Here is a 19603-nt window from a genome sequence, read left to right as displayed (position 1 = left end):
GGTTCTTCTTCTTTTCTCTCTTTGCTTCTCTCTACTTAGAATCGCTCCATCTCTCTCTCTTTCTCTCCCTTAAGTTCACATCTTTCTCCTTCCTTTTGTTACCCGAACATCCGACAGGTTTATTCCCATCCTCTGCCGTCCTTGATTTAGGTTTGTTTCCCCTGTTCCATTTCCCAGGGACGGAGTTATTGCCGTCGTTTACTTTTGAGCATCACCCAAACTTGCGCAACAGAAGGCGCCCTCTAATCTGTCCCTATATATGTCAACCAACGCTGAGTCTAACACAGATACTGCAGAACCATCGCCGCGAAATCAAAGCGACCAGGCCTTCATTATGACTGTTACCACGCTACCGTACATGAAAACGAACCCCAAGCTCATATTCTTCACCGATTTTGATGGAACGATCACCCTCGAAGACAGTAGGTACAGACGAAGTTCGCACAGCATGTCCACTAGCTAAGTACTCTATGCAGGCAATGATGCTATGGTATCTACCCTTTCCAACCTACAAGCACCACCACTAAACCTGCATGTTACTGACACTTGGTCCCAAGATCGATAACCTTGGCTACGGGCGCGCAAAGCGCCGTCAAGGCAATGAGGCCGTCCTTGAGGGCACCATGAGCTTCCGGTATGTGAGTACAGACAGCATATGTAGACACCTTGCTAACCTCTACTGCGAAGTGACGCTTTTCGCGACATGTTGGACAGCATCAAGACCCCATACAACGAGTGCATCGAGTACCTCAAGAAGAACATGAAGCTGGATCCCTACTTTGTGGAATTCTACAAATGGTCCAAGGAGAACAACGTCCCGATCGTGGTGTTGTCTTCCGGCATGATTCCAGTCATCAGCGCCCTCTTCGAGACGCTTTTGGGCGGCGAGCCGGACGACCACCTCTACATCGTTGCCAACCAGGTTGAGAGCCGTGATGGCAAGGACATCAACTCCGAGGGTGGCTGGCAGATCAAGTACCATGACGATAGGTAAGGAAGATCTTCTTGGAACCGGTCGCTGGGCCAGAACTGACGTCATACTGCTAGCCACTTCGGCCACGACAAGTCCCTGGAAATCAAGCCCTATGCCGCACTGCCGGACGGTGTGCGCCCGACCTTGTTGTACGCAGGAGATGGCGTGTCCGATTTGTCAGCCGCTGCAGAGACTGATCTTCTGTTTGCCAAAAAGGGCAAGGGTGCGTTTACCAAGATCTGACATTGAAGTTTGCATTATGTAGTTACTGACTCTTTTTCAGATTTGGTGACATTCTGCGAGCGCGAGAAGATTCCGTTCACGCTATTTGAGAGCTGGGAGTCGATTCTCGCTACCACCAAGAACATCCTGGGTGGAAATGTTTCAGTTAAGGAGGTTGCTCAAGATGGACTGACTGCGGTCCACGAGGGAGCCAACAAGAACTGATGCGGTGCAGCTAAGATAAGATATCATTCTTTCATGCTGTTAGATATAGATCGCTTGAGTATATACGCACCAGGGACATAGTACTAGTTTAGATATCATGATGATTAGATGGATTAGTTAATAGAAGTGATGATATGCATATCAGTACGCGTTATTTGCATTTTGCACGGAGTTGTGTAGGGTTCTAGGAGGCTATATCAGAATTGGTTAGTCACTGCTACTTCCACCCTGATCAGCAACTATAGTAATATATGACTGACTCTTTTTTCTTTTTAATAAATTGGCTTTGAGCTGAATATACTTTATATTGTTGACTACTAAAAATTTAGGTAGCGAGGAAACAAGCGGTATAGCAGTCTAGCTTGGACTCTAGAAGAGTGTTGAGACATTATTTCTACTGTGTTTGAGGTATCTATACTATGGCAACTTATAGTCCTATTCCCTGCTTATAGTTAACGACGATTTAAGACTGATAATATATTGACCTATCCTAAAATCTGCTTCCAAATGATTGAAACTCCTCTATCTACTTTAGTTCTTTCTATCCGGATATCCTATCGTATCCATACATCTACATTCTCGAGACTCAATTGTATACTATCCTGCGCACGTGTATCACGCGGACTTCATTATAGTTGTAAGTTATGTTGCAATCTGAGCTGAATATAGTTCGAGTGAGTCGGGCATAAAGTCATGATATCTGCTCACTTCAGAGGAGAAGAGCACAATAAGTGCAAATGCTGTGACAGCGCAGCCGCTAAGAAAATGTGCTACCGAGGAGAACAAGAAAAAGCACAATGCACAAAGGAGTACATAAGCAGGGGTATCCTCGCAGGGGTAAATTGGCCCCTTCTGGCAAATGCAACAGCAGCAAAGCAGTAGAAAGTAAATGACAATTCATACAAATGCAAGCCCCACCTTTTTCCTTTTTCCTTTTCTTTGCGTTTCCCCTCCCACCAACTACTACGGTCCTGAATCCTGGCGTTTTTTCTCTTTCTTGGCCCAACGTACTGATCACATTTCAATGTCAGTACCGATACAGAAGTTTAACTAGTCAGATGATCAAGGAGGGGGAGAAACTCACAGCCACAAGCGTTACACAGAGTCTTTGGTCCTTCCGGGCCTTTCCTCCACTCGGGTGAATCTGATGTCCCGCAATCCGTGCACATATACTCGCCTTTCATTCTTTTTTTCCTGTCAACGGCCTCTGCAGGATTCTTGGATTGTGTTTGCTGTGGCTGTTGCTGTTGCAATTGTTGCTGCTGTTGTTGGTCGTTTGGAGGAGCCGCAGCAGCAGCAGAACCGGCAGCAACGGTATTCGGCTGCTCCGCATCACAACGAACCAGACGGCCATGACGGACTCCCGTACTCAATCCCTGTGATCTTTCTCCTTCTCCGTAGTACAAGCCCGTCATAACCTCAATCCCGTCGATATGGGACATGTCTTCAGTCTGTGGCAACCGATCCCCAATCTGCTCCAGAAATGATCGCGAATCGGCGTCGTCCGTATTAGTGAATGTGTCGGATGATTCATTCTCCTCTCCAGATACTGATGTATCTCGTTGCGCAAACGAGGTTTGTGTCGTTGATACATACGTCTGGCGCGTTGTTGTCGTGGTAGTGGTGCTGGTTGTCGTTGTTGTTGACGTCTGCCCTGGTCTCGAATTCAACTCCTCTTCTTCCTCTTCCTTCAATTGGGCTATGCGCTGGTTCAGCCGGATGTTCTCGATCTTATGTTCCAGAAACGAATCGAGTAACTGTGAACCCCGCGTGGGATATGGTCGACAGACAAGGAATATCCCTTTACAGACTGTCTTTTGTTGCTGCAGCTGCTGGGATGATTCTGCGGTCGCAGAAGAAGCAGACCCGGTCGTCATTAGGTGTGGATGTCCATGGGCCTCTAACAAACAAGAGCTACTGTCAGGCCTACAGAGCCGGAAGTGACATCGAATTTCGCGTCCAGTTTTGATGCACTCGTCCAATTCGTGGCCTAAGATAGGCTTGTCGTCTTCATGGACGAAACGGGAGAAATCGCTTTGTTCTAGCATGTGCGATTCAATACCCGTCACCTCGGAGCATGATGGTGACGCGTATAGAACCTGTCCATCGTGACTGAGGAGAAGGAGCAAGTCTTTCAGTTCGTCTAGTACCCGTGCAGACCAGCCGTCATTGTTGGTGCCGGCAGGGCCTATGTCGGGAGTGGGGTGGTGGGGATTGCTGGTTCCCGCTGGCGCTGTAGTAGTTGTAGGTATGGAAGCAAGAGCAGGAACTGTGCTTGTGATAGTGGCAGGAGTCGTTGAAGTGGTAGCAGCAGCAGCAGAAGAAGAAGAGATGGTGGCGGAAGCGGAGAGTTGAAGCAGATTAGCGGCGCCGCGGCTCATCGAGCGAGGAATACTCCGCGCGTCCATGCTATACGGGGGCCCCGGTGGTTTTGAGTTCGACACTGGGGCTCGTAGACCGTATGCCTGGGACGGAGTCTGGTTCTGCGCCACTCTTCGTCCTTGATGGAATTCGAGTTCCATCGCTGGGCTGCGCGGGGATCAAATCGATCGATCGCCGGGGTGGTGGGGACTCTTCTTCCCGGGGGGGTGAAAAACTCGGTAGGTTTCCCTATAAAGAATATGATACAGAAAGGGATTGGAAGGAGATAGAGAGAGAAAGAAGAGAGGGTAAGTGAGCAGTGTTTCTTGGACTTTTTCTGGACATGACCGCGGTGGTGAATCCAGTAGAGCTGTCAATTCTTGTACTTTTGGTCGGCCACATCGTCATTGGTATCGCACCGACACGCGGGATCCACTGCGGCTGCCAATCAAATCCGCCGATGGGGCTTCCCGGCGATTTCCGCACTATCCGGGCTGCTGATTGGTGCGTTGCTGCGGCGTCGGGAAACTTTCAGGTACCGTTGTACAATACAGGTCGGTATGTCTGTATGATTGCTGCAGGGGGCATCCCGGTCGATGCTTCATTGCTTCAAAGTTGGGTATTCTTGCTGCTTCGCTTGCGCTCCGCTTGCGATACCCCCCCAATGGATTATCCTGGATTCTATCCCTCTTGACTGGCCCTCTACTCCTTCTCCTTTCCTGTCACGATCACCTCATCCCTGAAGCATACATCATCCTGCGTGGTGTGGTGTGGGATTATCTTGTCAAGCACGGGTTGACTATCTGGCTTCCGTTAGATCCGCTAGGGACGTGCATCGCGTAGCGCCGCCATCTACTAATTTTAACATTCGTGGGCTGATATCAGGCATCAATAATAGATGAAATTATCGACTATCTATCGACTATTTCGACTATCATCCCTTGAGGAGCCTGCAATCCGCATTTGCCTTCTTTTAATTCTCCGTGGGATATCCACACCGAACGCCCTTTACAATCTATCCCGCCTTGAAAGAACATGCAAAGCTGGGAAGCTGCAGATGCTAACGGTCACCCGTCTGTGCAATTGCAGACGTCAGACCACACCGCACCCACGCGAACGGGTACGTTGGACTCTGTTAGGTGCTGGTGGAGATGGCCTAGAGTATTAAGCGAGCCCAGGCGCAGACCAGACCCGGAATGTCCTACCGGCGGGATGATCCCCCTGTCTTGGGGAGTCTGATACCATGCTCATGCCATGTTCTTCCTTCCAGCCTTACAAAGGATGAATGCACCTCCCGCTTACGCTACTACAGATGACGAGCTACTACGCAGAGCAATGAGACGGTCAGATATGGCTGATACCATAGCTCTTTCTACAGCCCATATAAACTTATGTGCCACAGTATCTGAAGATTCATTAACATAACCAATCTGCTTCAATTGACAATTTGGCAAGAAAATTTCAATGTGAAGGCCCTACCAGGGAACCTGAGAACCACAATTGCTGCCGTCACTATTCCAGGATCCTTCCACATGTTCTGAGACCGAGGCCATGACTAGCCAAGCCCCACCGTCTATCTTGTTCGACACGTCAGAAGCAACTACGACATGCACATGGAGGAACGGAAGCTTGGCGGCCGCTACTTCCCAAAGACAACATCAGCTTTGCTGATGCACCACTCAGCTGGAAGATCTTACTTACTGTTTAATCACAACTAGTATTTGCACCTGCACCTCAGTCCATGATAGTGACAACCACAGAAATGATAATCTTTATCATGGCAATTGCATACTTTCAAAACGCTGCATCTGCCTTCGCAGAAACGGTAATTCTTGAACTCGGTTAGCATTGATCCCACCAGCCAAATAGGATGGTGTTTACAGAGTTCAACTTTTCCTCGACATCTGTGGTAGCCATGGACATGCCATTACCGTCAACATCGTCGAAGGCCTCGTTAGGGTTATTGACGGCTGCAGTGCCAATATTCCCAGCAACTACATCATCGACATTGGCAACTTCGGTAGGGTTGGCAGAAGAAGTGGCCAGGCTAGCCTTGAAGAAGAGACAGGACAAGCACAAGAGAACGATGATGTTCTTGAAGTGAAACATTCTGAATGGACGTGAACCGGCACAGTATCTGAATGTGAGTGGAGTAGGGGTGGTTCGATAAGAGGATAGGTTTGAGAGAAGAGGGCTTTGAAACAGAGAAGGCTGGAAGGTAGGGTGAGCCTTTTGTATGTGACACCTGGTGTCCGCAACATCAATCCTACGTGCACTTGAGTAACCGCTCTAGCCCAAAGAATCTACAGTAGATATTATCATAGTTGCCATGCCCGCTATTTACATCTGAGGCACAGCATCTTGAACCTAAGGGTACTTGCAACACGGGATACAGCGAAGAGGTAGGGGTAGCAACACACAATTTACTGATCTTTGCATTGCCCGATTCGATGTTGTCAAATAACATGAAAACCCCCAGATAGGATTGCCAGTGATTCATCTGTTGCAGCCAGTCTGAAATCGAATAGCTTAACGCAGGTATATTGCGTAGGGATATCCTCTACTTACTTGTGTACAGAGAATCCAGCAGAGACTTCATCCTATAGCCCATGTAGTCAACTCAGTCGTGGCTCTTCTACCCAACCAAGAACGGAGCGTCCGTCCCCATAAGTTCCACGAAGAAGCACAGAGTCCCTCCAAGGAAGGGAAAGCATGCCCCGAAAAGAAAGTATCAGCAAGCCACAGACCATCCGATTATTCATCTGCCAAAGCAACTCCACAAAATTAAGCCCACCCCCCTACCCCATCCCATCCTAGTGGTGTCCTCTAGAAAGCATATACATCCCAAATCAATATCCACCGCCCCAAACTGACCGCCCATACACGTGACCTCGCGCCGTCTCCCCGCGTCGACCGACGCGCCGATCCCAAGCGCAGCTGCTTGCTATCTATCCGGCACGCTTTCTTTATCCCGAGTGGAGAAAGAATATCACGGGGAAGGTGTGATTTGCAGGCCTGCTACCTACCCTTACGCATCCGTGGAAACGGACCGGGCCTTTTCTTCTTTCTTTGTTACCCTTCCATTGTGAAGTGACGTCTTCCATAATGTGAGATTTCGTTCTGCATCCGGCCACAAACATTCTTTACTAATCAGTCCGTCCGCAGGTGTAAGTTCCGCGAAGGTCGTGTGAAAGATCGAGGATATTAACCATTGGGGGTTTGTTTGTCGCAGCGAAGATAGATAAGTTGTCGATATTGGGGTGAGTGCTCCTTTTTTATTGTTTATTTGGATGGAGAGATGTGTAGGAGTGTTTTGCTGACAGTTGCTTGTGATGGGCGCTAGTGTTCGGTCGTTCGATAATACGCGCAGCGAGACGATTCAGTTTCACACTCCTCTTACGCTGATTGTTGGGTATAATGGATCTGGAAAGACGGTATGATGGATGGTATATGATGGTATTATGGAGGTTGTTAAGCTAATGGAGTTGGGAGCAGACAATCATTGAGTGTCTTAAATATGCGACCACCGGCGATTTACCACCCAACAGCAAGGGTGGTGCGTTCATCCACGATCCAAAGGTACGCGATTCTATGAGATATGGTATTGAGTAGGATGGACAGACGTGCTGAGTTATTATGGCAGCTATGTGGCGAGAAGGAAGTCCTGGCCCAGGTGAAACTGTCGTTTAAAGGCACGTCAGGCGCGAAGATGGTTGCTACGAGGAGTCTACAACTCACGGTGAAGAAAACAACACGGCAACAAAAGACACTAGAGGGTCAGTTATTGATGGTTAAGGATGGTGAGCGGACGTCTATTTCCTCCCGCGTGGCGGAGCTGGATCAGATCATGCCTCAGTATCTCGGTGTATCAAAGGCGATCCTGGACTCCGTTATATTCTGTCACCAGGACGAGAGCTTGTGGCCGATGAGCGAACCCTCAGTGCTGAAGAAGAAGTTCGATGAGATATTCGAAGCTATGAAGTATACGAAGGCGATCGACAATATCAAGTCTTTGCGGAAGAAGCAGAATGAGGAGCTTGCCAAGTACAAGATCATGGAGCAGCATGCCAAAGAGGATAAGGAGAAGGCCGATCGTGCAGAGAAACGATCAATAAAGCTTCAGGACGAAATTGAAGCTCTGCGCGAAGAAACACACCAGCTCTCTCAGGAAATGCGCCGGGTGGCTGATCTTGCTGATAAGGCGTGGAAGGAGTCTGAAAGCTACTCTCAGGTGTTAGGTGCGCTTGAAGGAAAGCGTATTGAGGCCAAGAGTATTCAGACAACTATCGATAATCTCAAGAGACATCTGGTTGAGTTAGATGACTCCGATGAGTGGCTACAGTCGAACTTGGAGCAGTTTGAGTCAAGGCAGCTTCAGTACCAGCAGCAGGAAGAAGCCAAGAAGGAGAACTATATGGAGCTCAAGGAGCAGATAGAGCAGACTCGACAAAGACTGGGTGTCAAGCAAGCAGAGTATGGCAAGTTTGAGAACGACAAAGCCAACTTCGAGCGCCAGGTTGAGCGGCGACAGAGGATGACGAAAGAGGTCGCTCGAGCGCACAATATCCGTGGTTACGATAATGTCGAGGACCAGGCAGACGTTGATGAGTTCATGCGGAGAGTGCGAAAAATCCTGAAAGATCAAAACCTGGCACTGGAACGGGTGAGGAAGGAGGCGCAAAATGAACTGCGTGACGTCCAGGCAACCCTTAACCAGATCGGACAACAGAAGTCTGCGCTACAGGAAAGCAAAAACGCAGCCAAGCGACAGATTGCCTCGAATGATAGGGAAGCAGCCACCTACCAAGGAAAACTCAACGAGATCAACGTGGACGAAGGCGTCCAGGCTGCCCTGGAGTCGAACATTGAAGACATCGGATCTCGTTTGGACCAAGCCAAGGAGCGCGCACGATCCGCATCTTGGGACAAGGAGATTCAGAATGTGAACTCACAAATCCGCGACCTTGAGGATGAGAGTTCGCGCTTGAATACTGAGCTCATCGAGGCAACAAAGAAGGCTGGTGATTTGGCTCGATTAGACCACCTCAAGAAGGAATTGAAAGAACGGGAGCGCGGATTGGAGACGATGAAAGGCGCTCACGGTGAACGACTGACAAAATATGTAAACGCCAACTGGAGCCCTGAATCTCTAGAGCAGGACTACCAGCACGTCATGGAGGAGGAGTCCAGACATGTCTCAAGGGCAGAGCGCGAGCGTGATGGAGTCAGCAGAGAACTCGAGCAGGTGGAGTTCAAAATGAAGGGCGTCAAGAAAACATTAAGTCAGCGACAGAAGGAACTCAAGGAGTGCATCAAAGAGATCCGCGATGCCGTCGATGACGAACCGGAAGAATACCCTGAGATTTTGAAAGAGCGTCAAGCCCAGCTCGATCTTGCCAGGAAGGACGCTGAACAATACGCCGGAGTCAGCAAGTACATGGCTGACTGTCTCGACACCGTGAAGTCGGCAAGCATGTGCAGATTGTGCATGCGGACTTTCCGAACCGAAAACGAGCTACAGACCTTCAAGAACAAGTTAGAGGGGTTAGTGAAAAGAGCGAAACGGGTGATGGAGGATGACGAAATACCCCGTCTCGAAGAGGACCTTAATACCGCCCGCGAGGCCAGCACAGCCTACGATACCTGGTGTCGGCTGAAGCAGACAGAAATTCCAGATTTGGAGAAAGAGGAAGAAGAGTATACTGCCCAACAAGACAAGCTCCTGAGCCAATTGGAAGAGAACGACAAGATAGTCAGCGAAAAGGCCGATAAAAAGAAGGACGTCGAGTCATTGTCAAAGACGGTCAATACTATTGTCAGATACGATAGTGAAATCAAGTCCATACGCTCCCAGGTCCAGGGCTTGTCTTCGAAACAGCACGATACGAATGCCTCTCGTACCCTGGAAGATATTCAGGATGAAATTGCGGGCATTGGCGAGAAGTCTAGAGCCTTGAAGAAGACTCTATCGAAACTCACTCACGAGAAGGAGCAAACATTGTCTGAGATGAACAAATTGGAGCTGCAACTCAGAGACGTCAAGAGCAACCTCGACAACGTGAAATTCAAGCTCGAGCGGAAGGCAGACCTCCTGGCTCGCATCGAAGAGTACAAGAACCTCAACAACCAACAACGCGGAGCCATTGCAAAGGCGGACAAAGAGATTGAAGATCTCACCCCTGAACTTCTCAAGGTCCAAGCCAAGTACGACGATATCAGCCAGCGTGCCGAAGCGCGTGAAAAGGACATGCAGCAGGAGATATCCCACCTCTACGAGAATGTACACCAACTTGAACTGGCAAACGAGGAGATCGACGCCTACAACGAGCGAGGCGGCCCTCATCAACTAGAGCGCAGCAAGCGTGAACTGCAAAGCATCGAGGACGAGATCAGCAATCTCGAAATCGAGCAAGCCAATATCACTAAAGAGATCAACAAGATATCTGCTCAACTCAAGGACAGCGAGAACACCAAGCGCCAATACGCCGATAACCTGACATACCGCCAGGCGACCCGATCTCTCGACGCAGTCACCGAAGAGATCGAGCAGCTGGCGGCGCAAAACGCCGAAGTCGACCGAAGCCGCTTCAAAGAAGAATCCGAGCGCAGAGCACGAGAACACAACGCGCTCGCCGCCAAACAAGCCAGCAAAATGGGCGAGATGAAAGGAAAGGACGACCAACTGATGCAGCTCCTCGCAGACTGGAATACCGACTACAAAGACGCAGCAAGCAAGTACAAGGAAGCGCACATCAAGGTGGAAACAACCAAAGCCGCAGTGGACGACCTAGCGCGGTATGGCGGCGCCCTCGACAAAGCCATCATGAAATATCACGGGCTCAAAATGGAAGAGATCAACGCCATCATCAGCGAGCTCTGGCAGAAGACCTACCGAGGCACTGACGTCGACACGATTCTCATCCGCTCCGACAACGAAAACGCCAAGGGCAACCGCTCCTACAACTACCGCGTCTGCATGGTCAAGCAAGGTGCAGAAATGGACATGCGCGGCCGCTGCAGTGCAGGTCAAAAGGTGCTAGCAAGTATCATTATCCGACTCGCTCTTGCGGAGTGCTTCGGCGTCAACTGTGGTCTAATTGCTCTTGATGAACCCACAACGAATCTTGACCGTGATAATATTCGCTCTCTTGCGGAATCGCTTCATGATATCATTAGGACTAGACAGCAACAGGCCAACTTCCAGCTTATTGTCATTACCCATGACGAGGAGTTCTTGCGGCATATGCAGTGCGGTGACTTCAGTGATTACTATTATCGGGTCTCGAGGAATGAGAAGCAGAAGTCGATTATTGAGAGGCAGTCTATTGCTGAGGTATGTTTGCTCCCTTTTTCGTTATCCCTAGGTGTGAAGTATACCTAGGTTAGGGAGTGATATTTCAGGACTGACGTAGTTTTCAGGTTATGTGATTTGACCACTCTTCGATTTTCCAATCATGGCTTGGACTACAAGCCTTGCCCTTTGAAAGAGGGTGGTTTGATCAGCGAACTTATAGTTACGTTCTATGTAAATTACCTGGTATTTGGTATGGTTAATGAGCATGAGGCGGCGTTGGGGAATCAAAAAAGAACACTATATTGCTTTTTGACATTTCAGATCAAGTCCACTATATAGACACAGTCCATATATTCTCTAGTACCACTCACTCCAGATCATCACCCTCCTCATCATCCAACAAAGGCACAAACCGGAAATCCACAAACGTCACAACAGGCGGCGGACCACCCTTGAGCGGCCGTACACCACCAGCCCCATTAGCATCAAACTCAATCATAAACTGAAGACTCAATACACCCTGGCGATCACCACGAATGCTCACTTTATTAGCCACTGCCATAGCACGCGCCGCCTTCTGAATCAGCGCGAACTTATAATTCTGCTTGAGACGCGACCCCATCGACGACGGCGGACTGACAAGGAACGTCTCCGTGACCGTCGGCGCAAGTTTAGCTTTCTTCGCACGGGACCCTTCATCAATTGAGCCTCGTGCATCACCTCCCGTACCATTAGCCCCGCCATTCTCGACGGAGAATTCTACAGATGACTCGCTGAACGAGCCTCCCGTGCCGGAGAGAGCGAAGAATGGTTCGCGGGTCGCGGACGCGGAGATCTTCAACACCGAGGGACTCGTGGCGGCTAGTTCTGAAATGGCGTTATGGAGCCAGGCAGAGCGCATGATGATCTTCATGATGATGGCATCTCGTTGGAGAGGGATGTCGACTTCGCTGCCTTCGGTTTCGTAGGTTGTTAATTCGCAGGTGGTTTTGACGCCCGTTTCGGAGAGAGTGATGCTGAGGGGTGAGCCTTCGCTGGTGTAGCGGATTGTGCAGGAGCGGTCTAGGAGTAAGGATGGGGCGGAGAAGGCGCCAGGTCCGGATGGGTGGGTTGGTTGGACGCTGGATGCTCGACCGGCGGTGGGGTTGGTGGAGTCGTTGGTGCCGAAGATCTTGAGGGTTTCTAGGAGGGCGGATAACGAGACGACGAAGCATGGGTAGTAGGTGGAGGGGTCGGAAGTTGTATCGTCGTCGTTGTCGTTGTTGTCTGTTGTCCCTTGGTTTGGCGCGGCTGGTGGGTTGAAGGTGTAGCTGGTGAAGAGGGCTTTGTCGAGGAAGGCGAGTCCTTGGATAACTCGCATCTCTTCGGCGGAGAAGCGGATTCCATCTGGGGTTATTTGCACCGTGGCCCTGGATGTGAAGCCGATGCATTGGAGGAGAGTGTAGAGGTGGTGGGCATTGCTGGAGACAGCAGTGAAGATGGGTTCCGAGTCCGTCATGATGGTTTGGAGTGAAATTGGCTTAAGCACGACAGAGTAGAGACTCGAGAGCTATGTTAAGATAGATTGCTGGAGTGCGAAGAGAACTTTGGTGATTATAAAGGTAACGATATGCTTCGTTTCAAACTCTCCAGTGTATGGTACATGGGTATCTGGGAAACAACTGGAATTTTTTTTTAAACGTAGACCCCAACGGCACAGATCATGAATACGGCTCCGAAGCTGGACGGGGAATTTGTTAGCGATGGTTAATAAGGTGGCTGTTGTTAGGGTAGATCTGTGGCTTACCCAAACGCCAAAGATGCCGGGACTCCGAAGGAAGCGATGCTGAGGAAGGAACGATCTGCGCAAGTTGTAAGTATATGGTTGTGACAAGAGTACAAGACTATTCATATGTGGAAATGAACTCTGGCGTGGTGTACTGACTCAATCCGAAAAGTCCAGTGAGGATGAAGGCTGTTGTAAGTTAGAATTGTTTGTGAGTGTGAGAGGTCGGGCCGACTTACCAGCAAGTAGTAGACTGAAGCCGACAAAGAACTGGCTGTCTTTAGAGACTGGGGGAGTATACGGGCTCGCAGAAGCTGCCTGCCAGACTTCGTTCAGAGACATGAGGGCTTATGAGATGCGCTTAATTTCAATGGTTTGTGTATAAAGGAGAGAAGACAGTTAGACAGAAGAAATGAGGAGAAGAAGGAGGAGAGGGAGCTTCCCTCAAGCTGTCGTCGTAATGCCATGGAGCCCAAACTAGTAATTGGTTATCTGGCTTGACGGCCGCGGATCAACTTCTTCCCGTTCCGCTCCCCGTATCGCGGCCGCAGCTCGTGTGGAGAGAGTCGCTGAGGTTCAAGACGCTTTCGTCCAGAAGTCATCGGAATTCGTCGCGCATCATGCCTGCAATCACAGATAGTAAGTGTCTCATGCTGGATTACGCGTCTTTGCGACTGTTCTGGTCCATTTGCTCATGTCAGGTCCAGGTGCCAAGCGGAAAGCATCGGAGGAGGCGCTCTCCCCAGATTCCCACAAGAAGGCGCGCACTGACTCCCCCGAGAGGGAACCCAAGGTATGTTACATATCCTCGTTTTTGTCCGGAGTATGAGACTAATGTAATGTGCCTACCTTAGACCGAAGATGACCTCCTAGATAAGCCACCGAGAATCGTTCCCTTCCCGGAGAAGGTAAGCCCTCAGACAGCCCGCAACCCGCCCGAGCTCCGATGACGCTGACTCCACGGTAGCCTGCAGTTCTGGAGGAACGTCGCGGCGACATCGAGTTTCGTGTAGTCAACAACGATGGATCTCGCGACAGCTTTGTTGTCCTTACAGGTCTCAAATGCATCTTTCAGAAACAGCTCCCGAAGATGCCTAAAGACTACATCGCGCGATTGGTCTATGACAGGTCGCATCTTTCCTTGGCCATCGTCAAACACCCTTTGGAAGTCGTGGGAGGCATCACATACCGACCATTCAACAGTCGCAGGTTCGCCGAAATCGTTTTCTGTGCCATTTCGTCCGACCAGCAGGTTAAAGGATACGGTGCGCACTTGATGTCTCATCTCAAGGATTATGTCAAAGCCACATCGGACATCATGCACTTCCTCACATACGCCGACAATTACGCCATTGGGTACTTCAAGAAACAAGGATTCACCAAAGAAATAACACTCGACAAATCCGTCTGGATGGGATACATCAAGGATTATGAGGGTGGTACAATCATGCAGTGCACAATGCTCCCCAAGATACGGTACCTCGAGGTTGGCCGCATGCTACTGAAGCAGAAGGAAGCTGTACACGCGAAGATACGGGCCTTCAGTCGCTCACATATCATTCATGCACCCCCTAAGGAATGGAAGAATGGACCGTGCAAGATTGACCCATTGAGTATACCGGCTATCAAAGAGTCGGGATGGTCACCGGACATGGATGAGCTAGCACGTCAACCACGCCACGGACCTAACTACAACCAGCTACTACATCTCCTTAACGATATGCAGAACCACAGCGCGGCATGGCCCTTCACTCAGCCAGTCAATCGCGATGAGGTCCCTGACTATTACGAAGTCATTAAGGAGCCCATGGACCTGTCAACCATGGAGGAAAAACATGAGAAAGACATGTATCCGACGCCACAAGACTTCATTAAAGATGCTATGTTAATATTTGATAACTGCCGGAGGTACAACAACGAGAACACGCCCTATGCGAAGAGTGCCAATAAACTAGAGAAGTTCATGTGGCAACAGATACGAAATATCCCGGAGTGGTCGGTGAGTATTGAAACCTGATTCTGATGCCCATACTTATCTTGTTCGCGATCGCTAACATGGCACAGCACTTGGCCGACGGTCACTGATAATGGTGTACTCTATGTGTTATTGGAGTTCTTGAAAGGCGTTCGAACAAATACCCGGTGTGGAGAACATGGCGCATTTTAGCTTTTAGCCTATATCTTCTGTTGATTTCATGTTCGATATTTCTCGACAATACTAGACACATCGATCGGTAACAGCCATGCTCAGAAACCTTTGCTTGCTCCATTACGCGCTATCACCACCCAAGGCTCCATTGTTCGTCCGCGACGAACGTCCCACTCAGTTTCTCCGGGTCGCCTTCTGTGGCAGCGCGCACAATGACCCTGGCCCCGTCGCTTGCTTCCTTGACTCCTTGACCTCCGTTGATACTGGTGCGGCAGTAGCCCGGGGCAGCCGCAATGACAGCAATCTTCTCATCAGCCAGCTTTACCGCATGAGCGACGGTGATCATATTGACCGCTGCTTTGCTACTGCGGTAGTCAGGTATGAAATAGGTCTTTGCGCTAGCCGGATGATCCTTGTGGCCGGCTCTGCTGATCAGACCCTGCCCGGACGTGACATTGACAATGCGGCGATCGGAATACGTCGATGCACGCAGCAATGGGAGGAATGTATCCATGACAACCACGATGCCAAATACATTGACATCGAATACTTGCCGGTATTGCTCGCGCAGGGTAGTGGCGGGTGTCTGCGCAATGCCCGCATTATTGATCAGGATGTCCAGACGTCCGAATGTTTCCGAGACGGTCTGCGCAGCTGCAGCGATGGACGCATCATCTGTCACATCGATGGTAATGGGTGTGAGAGCTGATTTGTCCACTGCATCCGATTCCAGCTCCTTAACTGCAGCTTCGGCCTTGAGTGTCGTGCGTGCGCCGACTAGCACATGGAACTTGCCTGAGCTAGCTAGCTGCTGTGCCACGGCGAAGCCGATGCCTTGATTGGCACCGGTGATGAGAACGAGGATTTTGGAGGTTGTCATTTTGCGTGGAATAATTGAGGTGATAATTGCGAGAGCTGATTATGTCTGGATCCATTGGGATCTGGGATCCTTGATATAGTTATTACTGTCCGTAGAAGTCCGAACCCCGAATCCGTTAACTCCGTTACGTCCTTCTAAGATCTCTTTAATAAGCACGGCTTGCCCGACTGTCCTCCTAATCGCCGTAGCATGTTTAGTATAGTAGTAGTATACTGGGTAGAAGAAGTGGCGAATTCAACTTGTGAATAACTAATTGGACACATTTCGTCTCACTTGGATTAATCGTTACTGGATGTATACTGTTAAATCTGTCCATAAGATTCTTGAAGGACTCGTTCGACGCAAAATGTCCAGTACAAACACAAAGCTACAATTCTCTATGAACCCCGTCAGTCGAGGAAGGTGCAGAGATAAGACCAGTCGACTGGACCCTCCGAGAGTATTGTTGGAAAAAATCCAGCTGACCATGAAGGAGTTACCATTTCAAACCATGGAGGTCTGACATGTTAGAGAGTTTGGACTGAAACCTTAGCCTTGGCGTTAGCTTAGAAGTGTCTTAAGAAGCTCATTTGGGCATATTTCCTGAATAGTAAGCAGGACATGAACATAGCGGTGAAGAGTAAATGTCTTCAATATCTCCAAGTTATTTCTCCATTCCCTACTTATGCAATATGCCTGCTGCTCTATGCTATCTAATTCGGTGTAGGCAGTACACAAGAAAAGGCACCAAAAACAATGATATCATTGAGTAACCTTAAAGATTAAAAACGGGGGGGTCACTGGGCTTATCATCGGCACGATTTTCATCATTTGCCGTCCCGGTTTTTTTTTTAAATCTAATTAATTATATGCCCAGTGCACACATAAAGCAAAACACTCGTTTTTGGGGTGGCTTGCAGGAAGAATAACGGTCCAGTCTATGACCCGCCCCCGGGCAAAATGGACATTGTTCGAGATTTTGATTATTATTATTACCTTTATTAAAAATAAAGCACAGATTGCAGATTGGAAGGTACTTAGAAGAAAAGAAAAATTCTGTTTAGTCTTGTTTGCCAGCCACGGCCCTGCAATAATCACATATTATTATGGACCGACCGAGAACCAACGGTGCGGATCCGCCGTGGGTTGCTTTTTTTGGGTGGGATGGATGTGGAATGGAGCCTGTTGGTTGGACAGTAGATGAGACCAACAGAAGGGTTGCAGAGGATGTACTAGTAGTGCCGTAATTGAGGTGACTGGGGAGGGGGGCGGAGTTCTTTTTCCTGCATTACAGAAGAAAATATATTCTATTTTCCATATACGAGAATCAACAAACAAAAGAAAAGGAGAAATCATCCGCTATGTAGACAGTAAGCAATCATCACCATCATCGGCTACCCCTTGGCGAGTGTCAAAAGATCCAAAAGATCGGCCGCAAGTGGAACCAGGTCATTTCGGGGAAACGTTAATGCGAGGAACCATTGCTGGAAAGGGAGTGGGGACTCAGGCACCTCCCTCAGGCATCACGAATCAACGAACTCCAAACCAGTAGTCAGTCCTCTTTTCGCCCGTCGCTGCGTGTCTGCGGGCTGGCCATCCACACCCTTTCCCTCGCTTTTACCCTTGGCTTCGTCAATCTCTTTTCCCCTCCTCCTCCTCTCGCTCTCGCTCTTGTTGCTGCCTGTGAATCCACTTCCCGAGCCTCTCCTGGATGGCTTCTGTCGCAACTTCCTGACCTCTCCTGCAGTCGGTCGGCTGTTTTGTTTACTGCCTCGGAATACCTTACGACCTTCTGCAGGGCCTCCTGGCTTGCACTTAGGCCTCAATTCGTCCCCGTATCGCTGCAATTCCATGCTCAACTGCCGAACTCCAACTGTTTGACCGTCCTTCTTTTTTTATCGTCGCGTCTCGCCAGCCTTTTCCTCGATCAGCTACAGACATAACACGCCGGATCCCTTCCCAATTGCTCTTTCAACTCCTTTGTCAAACCCCCGTCCCTAACTCAAATCCGACGTTCGCTCGTTCCCCTTTTCGGCCCCTCATCGCGGCGCAGCTCCTTCGAGCCTGATTCAGGAAGAGTAAAAAAAAATCCAACACCTACCCTTCAGCTAGAGAGATCCCCAACATTCGTTCCACCATGGCGTCGCCCTCTCTTTCGAGCTTGGAGCAGCGCAATCGCCTCCCCACGCTCTTCGAGGTCCTCAGTCGCCGGACCCTCGCTCCCGTCGACCTGTTTTCCTTCTATATCTACATGCGGGATCAACAGCGCTCGGTGGATTATCTGGACTTCTGGTATGATTGGGAATCATTGTGTTACCTGCTGGAGGGCTGTTAATAACCCATGTCTCTATTTTAGGCTCGATGTCTCGCAACACATGTCCCTCTGTCGTCATTACGTTCGGGAACTACGTCGGTCCGTTTTGGTAGCTACGCCTGATCTTGAGAAAGCCGACAGCAAAGGATCTTCCGGGGCATTGGATAATTTTGAGCATTACAACGACATCCCACTTGTCGAAGCTGGTCCCTCCAACTCACGCCATGGATTAAACGATGTCGGCGACCGGGATGCCGACCAGAGACTGTCGGCATTCCTCCGCTCTGAAGGTCAAACATCCGGACACTCGCCTCAAAGCAGCCTTGGTTCGCAGAATGCTGCTCGCACCACATCGAATGAGCTGCAACCTCGGGACAGTTCTGGGACTCGGAATGACTCGCCTTCGCCAGGCCATACGGTGGCACGTGCTGATATTCGCGCCAGCGCAGAGAAGATCCTCTACACGTACCTGCTTCCCGGGGCAGAGAGAGAAATTGTTCTCCCCGAGGAGATGGTATCCGGCATCATCAATCTAGTTGAAGACGATGGCAGAGATGATCCTGAAGTATTCGATCCGGCGAAAGACTATGTCTTTCAGGCAATGGAGCGCGACGCTTTTCCAGGGTTCTTGCAGGCCAAAGCTTTGGGAAATCTGGTCCCCTTAACCATTCTCGCACGGCTGGCGTTTGCCCTCATTAGCTTCGGTGGAGGCTTCTGGGGCGCGTTCTACGTGGTTCTCCGGGATAAACCACGGCATATCCGTTGTTGGGTAAGTAGCTTATACCCATCCGCAGGCCTGATATCCTACTAACACCTAGTCAGTTGATCTTGCCTTTTGCCATTGCCTCTTACTTCATTGTCTCGTACCAGTACAAGATTGACCCGGTCATGGCATTCCTCGGCTACAGCGAGTACACGTTCATGAATTGGTCGCCGATTCGCGAGCCATACGTGCGCAAACTGCTGAACAAGCGGGCCACGGCCACGGCCATGATCGCCTTCTTTGTCGCCGCAGCGTTGAGTATACTGTTCATCTTTGTGCCCGGTACTATGCTCTAATCTCCATAATATCGCGTATACCCTTGCCGATTTCCATTTCGAAATCCGTTTAATTTCTACGGCCGCGTGATACCGCTTTTGGGCAGCATATATGTGCATCTTGATTCATTCTGAGCGTTAGCCAGCGATCTTGCTTCTTGGGTCCAATTCAGCGCATGGATACAGAGAGAAGTTCTTCCTCCCCGAATGACCTCGGGGAGTCTCTTAATATGAGAAGGGGCAGATACCCAGTGCGTGGAGCACCAGTGATGGCTGCTCATGCCTCTGGTCCCATCGCATATGGGATTTACACCTACCAACTATCCATGGACTGGCGTGACACACCAGGTCCGTCGGGTCACGACGTTCATTTCACAGACACACCCTACACCCTGTGTATATT

At 49.8% G+C, this 19603-nt stretch overlaps 9 protein-coding genes across 9 annotated transcripts; 4 read left to right on the top strand and 5 right to left on the bottom strand.

Annotated features, from left to right (window-relative positions):
* Positions 1-334: 334 nt before the first annotated feature.
* Positions 335-1420, top strand: AtWU_05636 (putative Phosphoserine phosphatase; the record flags this gene model as incomplete). The annotated part of the gene is made up of 6 exons (XM_035500746.1): positions 335-422; positions 477-490; positions 558-634; positions 688-990; positions 1048-1196; positions 1257-1420. 6 exons carry the CDS (start codon positions 335-337, stop codon positions 1418-1420), a joined length of 795 nt encoding a protein of 264 aa, XP_035356639.1.
* A 963-nt stretch (positions 1421-2383) lies between these two features.
* Positions 2384-3942, bottom strand: AtWU_05635 (GATA transcription factor LreB; the record flags this gene model as incomplete). The annotated part of the gene is made up of 2 exons (XM_035500745.1): positions 2384-2430; positions 2505-3942. The coding sequence occupies 2 exons, from the start codon at positions 3940-3942 to the stop codon at positions 2384-2386; spliced, it is 1485 nt and encodes a 494-aa protein (XP_035356638.1).
* A 1633-nt stretch (positions 3943-5575) lies between these two features.
* AtWU_05634 (bZIP transcription factor family protein) lies at positions 5576-5890 on the bottom strand (the record flags this gene model as incomplete). The annotated part of the gene is made up of 2 exons (XM_035500744.1): positions 5576-5612; positions 5673-5890. The coding sequence occupies 2 exons, from the start codon at positions 5888-5890 to the stop codon at positions 5576-5578; spliced, it is 255 nt and encodes an 84-aa protein (XP_035356637.1).
* Positions 5891-7113: 1223 nt separating this feature from the next.
* AtWU_05633 (MRX complex DNA-binding subunit) lies at positions 7114-11209 on the top strand (the record flags this gene model as incomplete). Its single annotated transcript, XM_035500743.1, has 4 exons — positions 7114-7215; positions 7277-7360; positions 7425-11114; positions 11201-11209. The coding sequence occupies 4 exons, from the start codon at positions 7114-7116 to the stop codon at positions 11207-11209; spliced, it is 3885 nt and encodes a 1294-aa protein (XP_035356636.1).
* Positions 11210-11442: 233 nt separating this feature from the next.
* On the bottom strand, positions 11443-12573 carry AtWU_05632 (Rad1/Rec1/Rad17 family repair protein; the record flags this gene model as incomplete). The annotated part of the gene is made up of 1 exon (XM_035500742.1): positions 11443-12573. One exon carries the CDS (start codon positions 12571-12573, stop codon positions 11443-11445), a length of 1131 nt encoding a protein of 376 aa, XP_035356635.1.
* A 176-nt stretch (positions 12574-12749) lies between these two features.
* On the bottom strand, positions 12750-13182 carry AtWU_05631 (OST5 family protein; the record flags this gene model as incomplete). The annotated part of the gene is made up of 4 exons (XM_035500741.1): positions 12750-12795; positions 12862-12916; positions 13000-13029; positions 13080-13182. 4 exons carry the CDS (start codon positions 13180-13182, stop codon positions 12750-12752), a joined length of 234 nt encoding a protein of 77 aa, XP_035356634.1.
* A 278-nt stretch (positions 13183-13460) lies between these two features.
* gcnE (histone acetyltransferase GCN5) lies at positions 13461-14925 on the top strand (the record flags this gene model as incomplete). The annotated part of the gene is made up of 5 exons (XM_035500740.1): positions 13461-13479; positions 13548-13633; positions 13695-13748; positions 13808-14839; positions 14905-14925. 5 exons carry the CDS (start codon positions 13461-13463, stop codon positions 14923-14925), a joined length of 1212 nt encoding a protein of 403 aa, XP_035356633.1.
* Positions 14926-15119: 194 nt separating this feature from the next.
* AtWU_05629 (short-chain dehydrogenase) lies at positions 15120-15869 on the bottom strand (the record flags this gene model as incomplete). The annotated part of the gene is made up of 1 exon (XM_035500739.1): positions 15120-15869. The coding sequence occupies one exon, from the start codon at positions 15867-15869 to the stop codon at positions 15120-15122; it is 750 nt and encodes a 249-aa protein (XP_035356632.1).
* Positions 15870-17985: 2116 nt separating this feature from the next.
* rgsB (putative RGS domain protein (Rax1)) lies at positions 17986-19221 on the top strand (the record flags this gene model as incomplete). The annotated part of the gene is made up of 3 exons (XM_035500738.1): positions 17986-18140; positions 18205-18931; positions 18985-19221. The coding sequence occupies 3 exons, from the start codon at positions 17986-17988 to the stop codon at positions 19219-19221; spliced, it is 1119 nt and encodes a 372-aa protein (XP_035356631.1).
* Between the last annotated feature and the right edge of the window lie 382 nt (positions 19222-19603).

Source organism: Aspergillus tubingensis (assembly GCF_013340325.1).
Source record: "Aspergillus tubingensis WU-2223L DNA, scaffold_7, whole genome shotgun sequence".
NCBI lineage: Eukaryota > Fungi > Ascomycota > Eurotiomycetes > Eurotiales > Aspergillaceae > Aspergillus > Aspergillus tubingensis.
Note: the sequence above shows the minus strand (reverse complement) of the source record. Positions and strands in the feature narration are given on the sequence as shown.